The following is a 14,256-nucleotide window of genomic DNA, read 5'->3' as shown; positions in this document are numbered from 1 at the left end:
TCTGGTTACATATAGGGAAAACTCAAGGTCACATAGCTGCCGTAGGTCAAACTCTAGGCGATCATGTTAAAGTAAGTTCAATTCAAATTAAATTCACATGGCTAAAGTAGGTCAATGTCAAGGTCATCTGCATAGTCACAATAGGTCACAATCTTTTGTAAAAATATACAGTATACTTATCTTAGTTCTGTTAACATCTCATCCTACATTTGAGAATCGGGTTGTTTACCCGATATGTTGCAAATTTTAATCTTTGAAATAATTAAAAATACAAGTTAGTATATCCCTTCAGGTTCAAATACAAGTTAGTATATCCCTTCAGGTTCAAATACAAGTTAGTATATCCCTTCAGGTTCAAATACAAGTTAGTATATCCCTTCAGGTTCAAATACAAGTTAGTATATCCCTTCAGGTTCAAATAAGTTGAACCAGGTTGTTTCAAGTTTTAATCAATTAGGTTCTAGGACTAAACTTTAATTTGGGTTTAACTTTTCTTCTTTTCAGTGAATTTGCCAAAGAAAGAGAGAGAGTTGAAAACCGCCGTGCTTTCTTCAAATTACGCAGACATCAACAAATACAGCGGGAGCTAGAAGGATATTTAAATTGGATATTGAAAGCAGGTAAAGAGTCCATTTTGCATTAGGTGTGAGTATGCTAAAACAATAGTGTCGACCTGGCGCCTCGCTTTCCCCCGTCATGTTGTCTTTTAACATTGCCATGGTTGTACAGGTGATATAAAAACTGATTTTTTCTTGAAAATTAAAGTTGAAAAAGAATTTAAAGAATAGGCTGATGAAATAAAATATTGAAATGAAGTATTATGTATTGTTACAAACAAGAATTTAATAAACAAGGCCTATCTCAAAACCGGTTAAAAAATTTTTCCTTCTTTTCTTTCGGGGATAAATTTCAGGATAGTGCAGTCTTTTTTCAACAATGAGGATATTCAATATTTCAACATTCAAAACATTTGTAGAAATCATTTTAGCTCTTGAATTTCCAATGCTTTGTTCATTTAACACCAATTAGTCGATAGTAATGCAAAAATTGAAAAGGAGGGAACATGTGAATTAGTTTGTTGAAATTAGAATCATGTTACTGAACGTTGGCAGCGTTTGCTTCAGCTGCTGGAAAGTCAATAATCATTAAAATTGTGTTATATGCTGGTACTTTTAATACATGACAATGGATTACTGAAGCAGAGTTAGTATTGGAATTTTGTTCCTGAAATCAAACATTCATTTGTATCAGGCAATATTTAAAATCCAATTAAGTCTCAAAGTCTATTTGTTTTGTAGAGTTGATAAATCACATCTGTTCATGGACCTAAATGACAAACTACAATCTTCCTCTAATTTGAAATTCTCCCAGAGAATCATGGGCTATTTTTAGGTTCAATTCCAAATTGAGTCAAATAAATTGCTTTTGAATAAGTGCCATTGATTACATCAAACTGATCTCTCTATGTTCTCTGCAAAATGTTGCTTAAAAGAATACATTTAATTGAAATATTTTCAAAATGTTTCGACTCCAGATTTTTAAGAGAGTTTGCATAAAAGAATTAAGTCTTTTTCCAAATGATGCATAATATGTAATAATTAAACATACATTGTTTATTTTGTACTTTTGATAAACATCTTTTAATTATTTCATTCTTGTCTCATATTGCTAACACAGAGGAGGGTATGTTAAATTTATGTGTGATATTACAACTCTTGACAGAGGATGAATGATACTGAAGAACACGTTCTCAGTAAAAATGTCTGTTGGGCAGTCCATTTAGAAAATTGTTGATGCATGCTATAAGTCTTATGGGTAATCAGTACTTGATGATCAATCTCTTGTCTTCCTTTCTTAAACATACATCTTTATCTAGATGTAATTTTTGTTTGATGCAAGCTTATATCAAAACCTACAACATATATGTATGTACATGGGATAAATGGGACACAAAAACAGACATTTTCACTGAAAAAAAGGAATGTATAGATTTTTTTTCTTGTTGTCGATTTTGTGTTTTATATTTATTTAAATGACTTGTCACAAAACACTTTTGATGGCTGATATGGGAAAAAGATGTCTTTTTTTTTTATTTATTGATGGTTTGAACTGATAACTATCTGAGACTAATGTAGGTTTAGACATAAGGGTATCTCTGTATAAAATTACATTTATTTGTAGAGTTAAAAATAACAATGATGACTTCAAAATATCTATGTAATGGCTTTGTATTGCTGTTAATCAGTAGGTCACTAACACATAAAACCATGGTAGTGTTATATGAAGCAGTGTTGTTTGCTGAAACTATGATTACTGGTAATGAGAGTTTAATTCCTTCGAGAAATTCCTCATCCATGCTTTTTGAATCAACAGCTTTTGTTGTATACATACATATAAATATCTGAAAATAACAGACTTGTTTTCCTAGCAGATGAGTTTCACTTTTTGCATGTGTGATAACTACCGTTTGCTACTAAGCTTGAGCTTTTACAGTGCAGGATATCAGGGGACACAACTCAGGCAAAATTAATTCTTGTAGAAAGTGACACAGCTTTTAGGTTATTTGTTTGCCTGCTCTTTGTGCATGCATGTTACACACACACATATTTATCAATACGTTGGTAAATTTTTCTGTATACTAAACAAATCACTCATTTATATTGTTGAATCTTTTTGTATTTTTTAGAAATTGCAGACATTTAACCGTGAATCATTAGATTAATTTAGAAACATTGTGTCAAGTTTAGCATGTAATATTCTGATTCTGTCTCTACCTATTATGAGATATATTTTATCCTATCACACAAGATATTTTTCTTGAAAATTGGATTGTTCATTGTCCAAGAAAGTGATTTTAATATTTTTATCAAAAATAAAGGGGAAAAAATCCTAATTCCATTGAATGGCCCTGATCTAATGTTCGATACAGACTAAAATTTCCACGATTTACTCTTTAAGTATTATAACTGTACATATATATACAACCTATATATGAATAACTATAAGCATATTACCTTATCTTCACATAGTTTAATCAAATGTTTTGTAACGTTGGTTCTTAGACAAGATGATTGAGGACTTGATGTCTGTTGTGTCCTTTTATCATGGCTGATCATGATGTAGATATGTCATATATCTAAAGTATACTGCTTGCTACTGTATTTCAGGGATATGTTGGAATTAATGCAGTATTAAAATTTCTTCACTGTGTTTAAAGATGTCAGTTTTATGTTTTATATTATTTATTCTCCAGTTTGTTTTGTTTCGTTTTTTGAAAAGGCATTGATTATTGACAAGATTAAGTTCTGAAAAAAAGGCAATGTATGCAGTGAAGAATTTGTCCTTTCTAACATTTTGTCAGAAAGATCTTTTTCTGTTTCTGGTAAATATATTCACTTCAGAGAGTTTGTTAAAGGCAAAAAGGATCACAATTATTTACAGGTCAGTAAATTTAAAATTCAAACTGCCTTGCAGCTCTAAACAATTACAAGTTAATTTGATCAAAAGGAAAACAGTTTAGCCAACTAGATCTACAAACATGGTCATATATAGGGAATACTTTTACCTACAGGTATATATATACCAAATACTTATCTATTAAAATCTTGCAGAGGAAGTAATACTTAATGAAGAAAGAACAACAGATGAAGATAAACTTAGAATTATAGAAGGTATGTATATCATATTAGAGAATTATAGAAGGTATGTATATCATATTAGAGAATTATAGAAGGTGTGTATATCATATTAAGAGAATTATAGAAGGTATGTATATCATATTAGAGAATTATAGAAGGTATGTATATCATATTAGAGAATTATAGAAGGTATGTATATCATATTAGAGAATTATAGAAGTATGTATATCATATTAGAGAATTATAGAAGTATGTATATCATATTAGAGAATTATAGAAGGTATGTATATCATATTAGAGAATTGTAGAAGGTGTGTATATCATATTAGAGAATTGTAGAAGGTATGTATATCATATTAGAGAATTGTAGAAGGTATGTATATCATATTAGAGAATTATAGAAGGTATGTATATAATAGAGAATTATAGAAGGTGTGTATATTAGAGAATTGTAGAAGGTATATTTATTAAATTATCATATAACTAGCCTGTTATCAATGTAATTACACCATTGCATCTATAAAACGGGTGTTATATGATCTATGGGATCTGTAACTGTGATTTACTTCATGGCTTCATGATGTCAAATGCATTGTGATGTCACCAAAGAAAGCGTTTTAAAATGAGATTATTGCCAATTTACACTTTGTATGATAGCATCTATTTATTAAAATTTTGTTCTCACAAATGTTTGCAAAAGTATTTAAGTTGTGTGATAAACAGAATCTTACATTTGCTTCCATTTCATCCAAGATTTATGAAACTTGTCACAGATTTATAATTCAATCTCACCAGAGGTTTGGTAAAATGAAGACCATATTAATATATACAAAATTTTAAAGGATTCCATTGAAAAGTTGATTTGTCAGAAGTTACAATAGTGAAGTGATATGTTTACTTACAGCAAGAAGACAGGCAGCAGTGAGAAAAGTGAAACAGATCAAGGAAGGACGAGACACTAGCGATGAAAATAATGAAGACAATGACGATGATTTATTGTCAGAAATAAATATACATTGTAAGTATAAAGTTTATCTGATATAATAAGCATTTGTAGAAGATGGCTTTTTCTCACTACCCAGTGCTAGGTATTTCCTGTTTTATCTATCTTGGATTATGCTCACTATTGCTCTCTGCACCCCTGGAACATTTATTGACAAACTTGAAAGAACAAACGAAGTAATTTAATTGATCTTTAGCTTGTGTTAGGTGAAAATAACTGAGAAATCACTGACTGATATGTTCCTTTGAAGATTACATTTTATATTCTATGATGACAATGGATCAACCTTGGTGTTTTACTACCCATATGTAATATAAAAGATCATATTAAATTTGCTCCATTTACAAAATTTTCCATCCTTATCCGTAGTCTTTGTCAAGTGATTAGCAAACACACTCCAAAATGCTATGGTGAGATGTAAACTCCAAAACTGGAGCCTACTATATAAAATGAAACAGATTACAAAGCTCTGGAAAGTGTGACATCACAGAAGGATTTATCTAAATTAAGCGTTTATCAATACAATTTTTTACAGGTGATACCTAAAAATATATCTATATAGATAAAGGTGAAAATTATGGGTAAATGAGGAAAGATATATTTGTGTATTTTTGGTATCTATCGAGGAGTATACATACTGAAGTATGAATTATTGTCATCTAGGGATATTCATGGAAATTATTATGTATTGTTAATGATCAGGAGGACTGGCGATAATTATCATGAATTATTCATTACTCAGCCAGTCTGTTATAGTGAAAAGTGTAAAACTTGGAGATGAAGTGGGAGGTCATCACTGGAATAATATTGTAGAATATGTTATTATGAAATTCAAGGTTGTTGTCACTGTATAATGGAAAGATTCTAATTTTTTGGAGAATTGAACAGAGGTATTTTGGCTGATATCAGAAAAAGATATGCTTATGATGTTGTTTTATTTCCTGTAGCTAATTCCTTAGGAGGGAGAACTTTAGCTAGCAGAAGAGCATCAGGAGGTCGATTTTCATCATTTTGGCGTGCAGAAAAAAGATTCAGGTAGATTGATGCTTAATAATGGAAAAATTGAATTGATAGGCGGAGATATCTGCATTTAACTTGTGAATGAAAATGTTGATAATACAAAAGACAATTCTTTGTCCTGTAATTAACCCCCGCCCTTGCCATAGCATTACTCTGCCTACAGGTCCTTGCTTTAGATTTTAGTGTACATGCATTTCCCCGTCTCCTTTTTTGGTTAATGATCACCATATTTTGTTATTTAGTTGAACATGTCAGTTAAAAAACAGATTGTATTTTTTTGTTATGTTTTAAAATCACAGTAAAAAGTCCTTCCTGCTAATCACAATTTTAATGACACAAATGAAATCTTCTTATTGAAAATTCATGAATCAAGGTTTTTAACTTTTTAAATAAAATTTCTATTTCAGAATTTCAACACGTCACTTAGTTAAGAGCCAGCCTTTTTACTGGTCAGTTATCGTACTAGTATTCCTCAATACAGTATGTACAGCTTCAGAACATTATGGCCAGGCTGAATGGCACACCCTATTTTTATGTAAGTTTCAAACCTTACGAAGCAGCATTAAATTTTTTATCTTAAAGACTTTTTATCATCCAACAAATCTTTATCCTTTTATAATAATTAAGTCAGTTTGTTGAACTTTCTTGTAGATTATTTATCAATTTTTATTTTCTGTACATAATCTGTGAAATTCAAGATTTTCTTTTGTCTTTTACTTCAAAGATTTTAAAAATATCATAAAAAAAACATGTATTCAAGCATAGAATAATCTGAATCTTAAAATTGGTTTATTTCCTGTTACAGATGTGACAGAGTTTGTATTCCTAGCTTTCTTCCTGATGGAGATGATTCTGAAAATGTATGGTCTAGGCATCCGGATATATCTCCAGTCCTCATTCAATATATTTGATTGTGTTGTAAGTATATCAATACTGTCAACATTTGTTTGCCAGACATTATTTGTGTGTTCAGAAACTGTGTGCTGAGCTTGAATTAATTTTTACCATATGTTTACATTGAAAAGTGGGCAAACTGTTTTTTCCTTTAAAAAAAACCAAACAAACAAAAGAAATCCAGAAATATCCACTGGTCTAAGGGGAGATAATTCTTATTCTTACATATATTTCGATAATTTTGTAGATTTTGATTGTTTTAAAAAGTCCTGTTGAATTGAAAGTTATTTTTAGCAAGTTATAAAGACCTGCAGTACACTGTTTTAATGGGAGATAAATGACCGAAGTTTTTTTCAGGTTTGAAACTGAAATGTTTGTAAGATTAGGACAGAACATAAGACTCTTTTCTATATGGGTATGTAGGATAGGGATATTCCACCCGAGGGGTCACAAAATGTGGTAAAACCTGACCTACATACCCATATAGAAAAGAGTTTTTTTCTCTCATTTCTAATCTCATATTATCAAATATTTGCATTCACCTCGCGGTAGCCATCACTGGACGCCGCCATTTTTCAGATTTCTATTTTTTTCCTTGGGCCATATGCATAAAAAAAAATGCTGAAATAGATTCTCCATTCCCGAATTTAACAAACTATGTTTGCGGTCGAAAACATAATATGGACTTTGAATGTAAACATCCAACGTCAGTGTTTAACTGTTTTTTCTTCAAGCGGGCTGGGTCAAATACCCTGTCAAATATATCACCCAGAGACATGCGTACGCGTTCAAATATAGTGCCTTAAAACACACAATAAAACAATGCTTTTCTTTTTAATATTTACTATTGCTCAATGTATAATATATCTTAAACACTTTTTACATCTTTGAACATGTTGGTCAAGTTATTAATACTACTTCACTGTCAATAGTAATCTTACAAATCTTACACATTTATGAATGGAATTCTTGCTTTGCTTGTGAGATGACGTCACTTACGTCACTTGTGACTCCGACAGGAGGAAAGTTAGTCACTGTCACTTTCAATCACACGTGGACGACGGCGGAAAGGCTGAGTCCCAGGGTTGGTGATATTTATAAAACAGTTTTGTTAATACAAGCCTGCAAACAATGACTCCAATCGACTATGCGTGTTTGTGGATGAAGCGGATGACGAGGACATAGTCGATGAGTGCGCGGGAAAAAACTATGAATTACTCCGCGCGCGAGGCTTTATTACACAGGCGCCTGTGTAATAAACGTCTATCATGACCATGTTTATTGCCCTGGACAGGCCTATCTGACACAGGTGGAAATGAGAGAATAAAAGATACGCATATTTTGCAAACAGAATTCTTCGCAGATATCTTCTGATTTACAAAGTAATATTATTGTTCCTTGTTGCAATCTTATATTTTGACAAATATTATACAACTGCTATAAAAGGCTAAATCTGTTAACAGGTCATCGTGGGAAGCATCTTTGAAGTGATCTGGTCCGAGTACAAAGATGGCGCCTCCTTTGGTATAAGTACCCTCAGAGCTTTAAGACTTCTAAGAATATTCAAAGTTACCAGGTTTGTTGTTTGATATCACATTTTAAGTTCTGGATAGTTCTGGTAGATATGTTTAAAATTTTTTGTATTATGAAGAAATTCCCTTCTATTTTGATACAAATCCAAATAATTTCATTTTAAAGCACAGCCCAATGGGATATTAGAAAAATACATTTCGTTTTATGTGTTGAATTGAAGAGACTATTACCGAATCCAAGAGTTTGCAGAATTATCATTTCATAGTTTAAACAAAGATATGTCTGAATTGACTACATAACATGCATTAGATACAATCAAGCTTTCCAAGGTGAATATTATTGGAAAATTTAGCACTTGTTAAATGCTGGAAAGTAGTGGTGATGTATTTGAGTAGTATGATTTTGTTATGAAATAAAAAATGCATTTTGTCTCTTAAAAATTGATGGAGAGTTGATAATAAAGGATACAACTGTTTTAATAATAATAAAGATTTTGAAATAATTTTTCCTATAGATATACAAGTTCAAGAATTACCAAAATCAATAGAGCATTGTTTTAATCAATTCTTGGTGTTAGTTCAGATTTAATCTTACATTTTGACTGAAGCTTATTATTTCTCTGAAGAATGGAAACAAATCGATTTTTACTTTGTTCATATAAAGCTACAATATTCTTGATTTTCATTGACAGTAACTATATAACAGAAGATTGTTAAACATCATACCTATGTAAAACTTGTTGTACAGGTACTGGGCATCCCTGCGGAACCTGGTGGTGTCCTTGTTAAGCAGTATGCGATCCATCGTCAGTCTCTTGTTCCTTCTCTTCCTCTTCATCCTCATTTTTGCCCTCCTCGGGATGCAGTTGTTTGGAGGAGAGTAAGTACTGTACATCAGATATTGCTATGGTGAAGTTTAATCTGTCTGAAATAGGTCCTTAAAGCTATGTTAACTGCTAAATAGCAGTTTTCCCCTTCTGAATTTTCCATATAGTTATATAATTCATCCCCATCCTCATTTATTTCCCCACGTAATGAGTTAGTTATTACAAATATTGTAATACCTTAGTGGAAATACAAAAGTAAATAGTTTTTTGTATTATGTTATTATTGAGATTAATGATTAAAATCTTAGACATGGTACAAAAAAAAATCAAAATGGAAAATGTTTTATGTAACTCACAAATTGACTTGTTTAGTAATAAAGCCATATCAGAATAGATATATATATATTGTATTTCAGAATGAATTTTGAAGATGGTCGACCAGCTAGTCACTTTGATACCTTTCCAAGAGCTTTACTCACTGTATTCCAGGTAAGTTTAACTAATGAATGATGAATATGTCAATGTCGCTGGATTTATATAAAACATTGTCAATAGATTGTGGCATATTAAGCTCAGTCTTGGTAATAAGCCCACTCTTAGTTATTGCTGTTCAGTAAATATGACAATGAATACTATTTGATTGTCCTTTGATCAGCTCACACCGTGCCTTTTGAGGTACTGAATTGTCTCCTCACAGACTACAGTGTAAATGAGTTTGATATTTGTTATATATAAAGCTTTTGTATTGTGTAGATCCTGACTGGTGAGGATTGGAATGAGGTCATGTACAGTGGTATCCGTGCTGGCGGTGGTATCGAAGGTCATGGAATGATCTACTCATTATACTTCATCATTCTGGTTGTGTTTGGTAACTGTATCCTTTTGAAAACAGCATTCACATATAACTGTTGGCATTATAAGGATTATTTGACAATAAGACACCATGAGTATACTACAGTTTCCAACTGATCAACCACAGAATGATTAAGAAATACCTAACAGTAATACACTCTCATTATAATACACAGGGACAAAGTGTTTCGTTTTTTGCACCTGTTGATTTGAATCTTTGAACTTAAACTCTGAGGAGTCCTTGAGTAAAAATTGTAGGGTTTGGAAACAAAATTGATCATTTAGGAAACCTTATTTATAATTGGTTGTCATGGGCTCACTGTCCAATAATAGTTTAAAACGTGCATGCACAAGACTCCTGAGGCCCATGTTCAAGTTGTGTAAGATTTACATGCACCTATCATCATATGAAATGACTGTCCTTAACTCTAATCAGACACACTGCTTAATGTATTCTTGGCTATTGCTGTTGACAACTTGGCCAACGCTCAGGAGCTGACTGCTGCAGAGGAAGAGGAGGATGGACAGAAGATTGCGGTAAGAACATTAACAAACATCAATTGTTTTTTTCTAGGATAATGAATTGAAATGTTATGATAAGATTCATGTTAAAAGAAGTAGTTAAATGAAAATTTATGAATTTCTTTTTAGTAAGCTTTTTAGTAATATTTAGATTATCACACCCAGTCAACAACTTTTTTTCACTTAAATAGAACAATCATTAAATTTGATTGTTTTTTTGTTTATCAGTAATTGTTCGTTTTGCTATTAGATGGTTTTCTGTTGCTGCCCTCACTCAGTATTTCACTTTACTTGTCTTCCTTAAGGGAGGTGTCTATAGAAACATCCTTGGTTTCCATGGTTACATCTTACAAGTTTTTACAATGTATTATGATTTTTTTGTAGATTGAAAATTTTCTGTGATATTTTGTCAAATCATGCTTTTCACATGCTGCAATTTCAATTTCATTAAATCCCTGTAGCTAAGTTTAATTTTCCATGTGTTTGCACCCCTTCTTGAATTACAGCGGCAAAATGAACTGAAAAAGGAATTGGAAGGAAAGTTCACAGATCAGGTTATCTCCCTTGGCTTTAGCTTTTATATCTCTATTTCACCTCAAACTCACATTCTTGTCTTTGAAACTAGATCGTGGTTATGGCATTAAACTTTGATCACCCTTGCATTTTAGTGATGCAAAATTGGGGGCCAGCTGGAACATTCATTTGGTAAATAAAGTCTTTAAAGGAACGTAATAAAAAAGAGAAGAAAGTAAAAAAATTCTTGAAAAATATTATTATTTTAGGTAAATCTGAACAAAACTGATCAAGTACTTAGTAACAGATCTTTGTTTGTTGATGATAATCTATACTTGTCTTTTTCTGACATCAGCCAAATTTGTTTCAACAAATATTTAAATTTGATCTGTCATAGCTTTTCCCTGTTTATAGGAATGTGGAATTGTGATCTGATAGATTGAACCAATGTAGTGATAAAACTAAAAAATATCAGTCTAGATATAGTTTTGATTTTAAAAGCAAAGTTTTAATATTAAGGTAAAGTAAAGAGCTTACTTTAATGTAGAGGAAATTTATACTTTGTGAAACTTTTCTGGTTTTGATTCTAACTGTATGGTTTTACCAGGCTAATATTTCATAGTAGTTACAGTCAGGGCTAGTCTCATGGGGATAAAATTTTATGCATGTCTGTTAATAGGTACATTTATCAATTTGTGCTTTCTTTAAAGACCACAAATAAAGAAAAATTAAATCCCCTTTGATGTGTACAGTGTATATGATAAGATTATAGAATCAGTCTCTAGCTTAAATTTGGCGAAGAAATTATAGAAGAATTCAAGAGATAAAATATGTTCCAGATGGCCACCTGATTTTAAAACAGTTTCTCATTGGTGAAGGTATAATTTGTCACGTTAGGTAAACAAGATATTCTCATGTAACAGAACCTCTGGTATTTGAGAAATTTATCGTTTTATCTGGTTGTAAGAGAAGTAAATGATTAATGTATTTTAAGATTTTGATTTGGTGGAAGTATTGATGACAAAAATTCTGTATCCAAGACATTGACTTTTACAGGATTAATAAAGTTTTACCCTGCTTTAGAGTGTATGATACTGGAAGTCATTACGAATGTATTCTCAAACGTTTTAAAAAACTGCCACCTTTAAATAGAAGAACTTTAAAAAATGGTTTTATATCTTCCTTTCCTTGAGATTTTCTTTATCCAAAAAAAAAAAAGGAAATAAAACAAAAATTTTGGTAATGAAAAAACGTAGGAGAAAAAAAGGTATTTTGCAAAATATGAAATAAAAAAAAATAAATGACATTTGGGTTTTCCTTGTTCTGTTTTTTGTTTTCATCTAAATGATTTCAAGAAATATCTTAATCCATTTGGATAACAAGGAAATTGCACTACCAAGAAATCATTGTTGTAAATAATTTGTATGTCAAGGAAATATAACAGAAAAGTGTTTTTAACATATTAAACAATTATGGAAGTTTTTGAGAACAGGAATATATATCATAATTCATATATCTTATTTTTAAATTTTGAAACAGAAAGGTCATATAGATAAATTGTGTTGTATGTTTTACCTGAAAAATTATACCTGTAAGATCAAAAGTGGTCTGTAATTGACGAGGGAAATTGACTGCTGACTCAGATATCAAAACTACAGATAAACAATCTGAAGCGTATTTTCACTTTTATATTAAGTGGATATCTCAATGTGTTAAGACCAGCATGGACATTCAGTTTCAGTTTGGTTGAAGTAATTCAGTATTTTTTTTAACTCCGTTTTCTTTACCACTATCATAAGATATTGTAATTGCTGGATTGTCTATAAATAGGTACAGTGAAACCTGTCTTGTCCTATCCCCTGACTAGTCATACACGTTCTAATTCAGGGGGGGCAATTTTTAAACCTACTTTTTCAAAACTTTGTTACCTTTTTTCAGAATTTTGGCATAATGTGAACTCTATTTGTGTTCTACACAAAGGACTGCAATATAAACTGAATTAGTCTTTTTGACTTTTAAAGTCAATTCTCCTATTTGCTACTCTGACATAATTATGTCCCTTTATCTTCTGACCTCTTGTCTAATCTGACCAATGGATTCTAAAGGTGCCAGATTAAGCAGGTTTCACTCTACTAACAAGAACAATTGTTTGAAAGGCATGAATATGCATTTATATATTTTTATAAATACAACATCTACGTTTTATTGCCCTTGCAAATTATATTCTCTTGCATATTCTACAAGAACAATAATGGTGATCTATCATGTGAAGTGCAATCCCACTTTGTAACAACCTTTTTCTCAAAATTAAATTTTCTCTCATTCATAAAGAAACCTAGGCATGTATTAATTAATCCTTGCTTCATACATTAACACTGAATCCTTGTCTTTAAAAACAGCAGCACCAGTTAACAATTCAGGCCCATGGGGTCTCTTGTCATCAATTTAAGTGACCCCAGAGCCCACAAAAGTCTCATGATATTGTTCATTTCTTGTTTTAAAATTAGGGGAGGATCTCAAAATTGCTTTCTTTTGCTTCATTCATGAATATCTGTTTACTGTGCAATAAAGCTGCAAGTCTTTTTATACCATTTAACAGCTACGTGTTTTGTTCAAGCTTTGTCATTGATAATTTATATTTACTATAAGTGGGCGGAAAATTTAGCAGTTTGTTTCCGTCCTACTTTCATTATTAGATTCTATTTAGGACTTTATTAACGTCATCCGAATTTAAATGGATCTTTCTCGTACACATGCTCTTATCAGTGGATTTTGTGCTGAAATTCTCAGTAGAACCTTCATTCAATGTTTATTTTTACAGTTCTCAAGGTCAGTAGATGATGTGATAGATTTCATCTTTGAAATTTACATAGATTGTACATTTCATGACTATCTGTAGCCATGTGTGTTTGCATAAGATCTATACATGTATCTTGTTACGTTCAGTACCATAACCTCCTCTGTATTGATTGTATGATACATAAATCAAACACAAGCTGAAAAGTGTTTATATTTATTATCTATAATCTAGGTAGCTATCGCGTGGTTGGTAGCATACTTCATAACTTAATCTGTCATTGACTTAATATATAACATCATTGACTTTTAATGTTTTAATGATACATAATACAATAGAATAGGCTTAAAACCAAACATTGATTTTTTGATTGCATATATATCTTCAAACATCTTTTAATTCCATAAGTCCCCTGCTTACAAATGTTTTTTTCTTTTCTTTTCTTTATATTTTTTAATTAGTAATCTATCAAATTAAAAATGGATTTATTTGACAGAAAATTTTATGAATTATCAGTTCTGTAATTACATAAATCCTACAGAATCTGTAACATGTTTCTACCAAGTATTTTGAGGATTTGCTGAAGTTTGATTTGCATTTATTTAAAAGAAATATATTTGTCAGGAAAAATTGAAAAAAAAATCCATTAGAAATTACA

General features: G+C 31.1%; 1 protein-coding gene across 1 annotated transcript in view; it reads left to right on the top strand.

Annotated features, from left to right (window-relative positions):
* Positions 1–14,256, top strand: part of LOC132563482 (voltage-dependent calcium channel type A subunit alpha-1-like) — a gene marked incomplete at its 3' end in the record, with an annotated part of 94,578 nt that overhangs the window by 28,308 nt on the left and 52,014 nt on the right. Inside the window, exons 8-19 of the mRNA XM_060228241.1 lie at positions 505–620; positions 3,612–3,671; positions 4,543–4,660; positions 5,608–5,676; positions 6,069–6,196; positions 6,467–6,579; positions 8,019–8,131; positions 8,836–8,967; positions 9,331–9,403; positions 9,668–9,788; positions 10,203–10,303; positions 10,795–10,842. Of these exons, the coding sequence (XP_060084224.1) occupies positions 505–620; positions 3,612–3,671; positions 4,543–4,660; positions 5,608–5,676; positions 6,069–6,196; positions 6,467–6,579; positions 8,019–8,131; positions 8,836–8,967; positions 9,331–9,403; positions 9,668–9,788; positions 10,203–10,303; positions 10,795–10,842 (1,192 nt within the window). The remainder of the gene's footprint in view (positions 1–504; positions 621–3,611; positions 3,672–4,542; positions 4,661–5,607; positions 5,677–6,068; positions 6,197–6,466; positions 6,580–8,018; positions 8,132–8,835; positions 8,968–9,330; positions 9,404–9,667; positions 9,789–10,202; positions 10,304–10,794; positions 10,843–14,256) is intronic.

The sequence above is a fragment of the Ylistrum balloti genome, unplaced genomic scaffold, assembly GCF_031769215.1.
Source record: "Ylistrum balloti isolate Yb309-2 unplaced genomic scaffold, AGI_CSIRO_Ybal_v1 Utg371740, whole genome shotgun sequence".
Taxonomy (NCBI): domain Eukaryota; kingdom Metazoa; phylum Mollusca; class Bivalvia; order Pectinida; family Pectinidae; genus Ylistrum; species Ylistrum balloti.
Note: the sequence above shows the minus strand (reverse complement) of the source record. Positions and strands in the feature narration are given on the sequence as shown.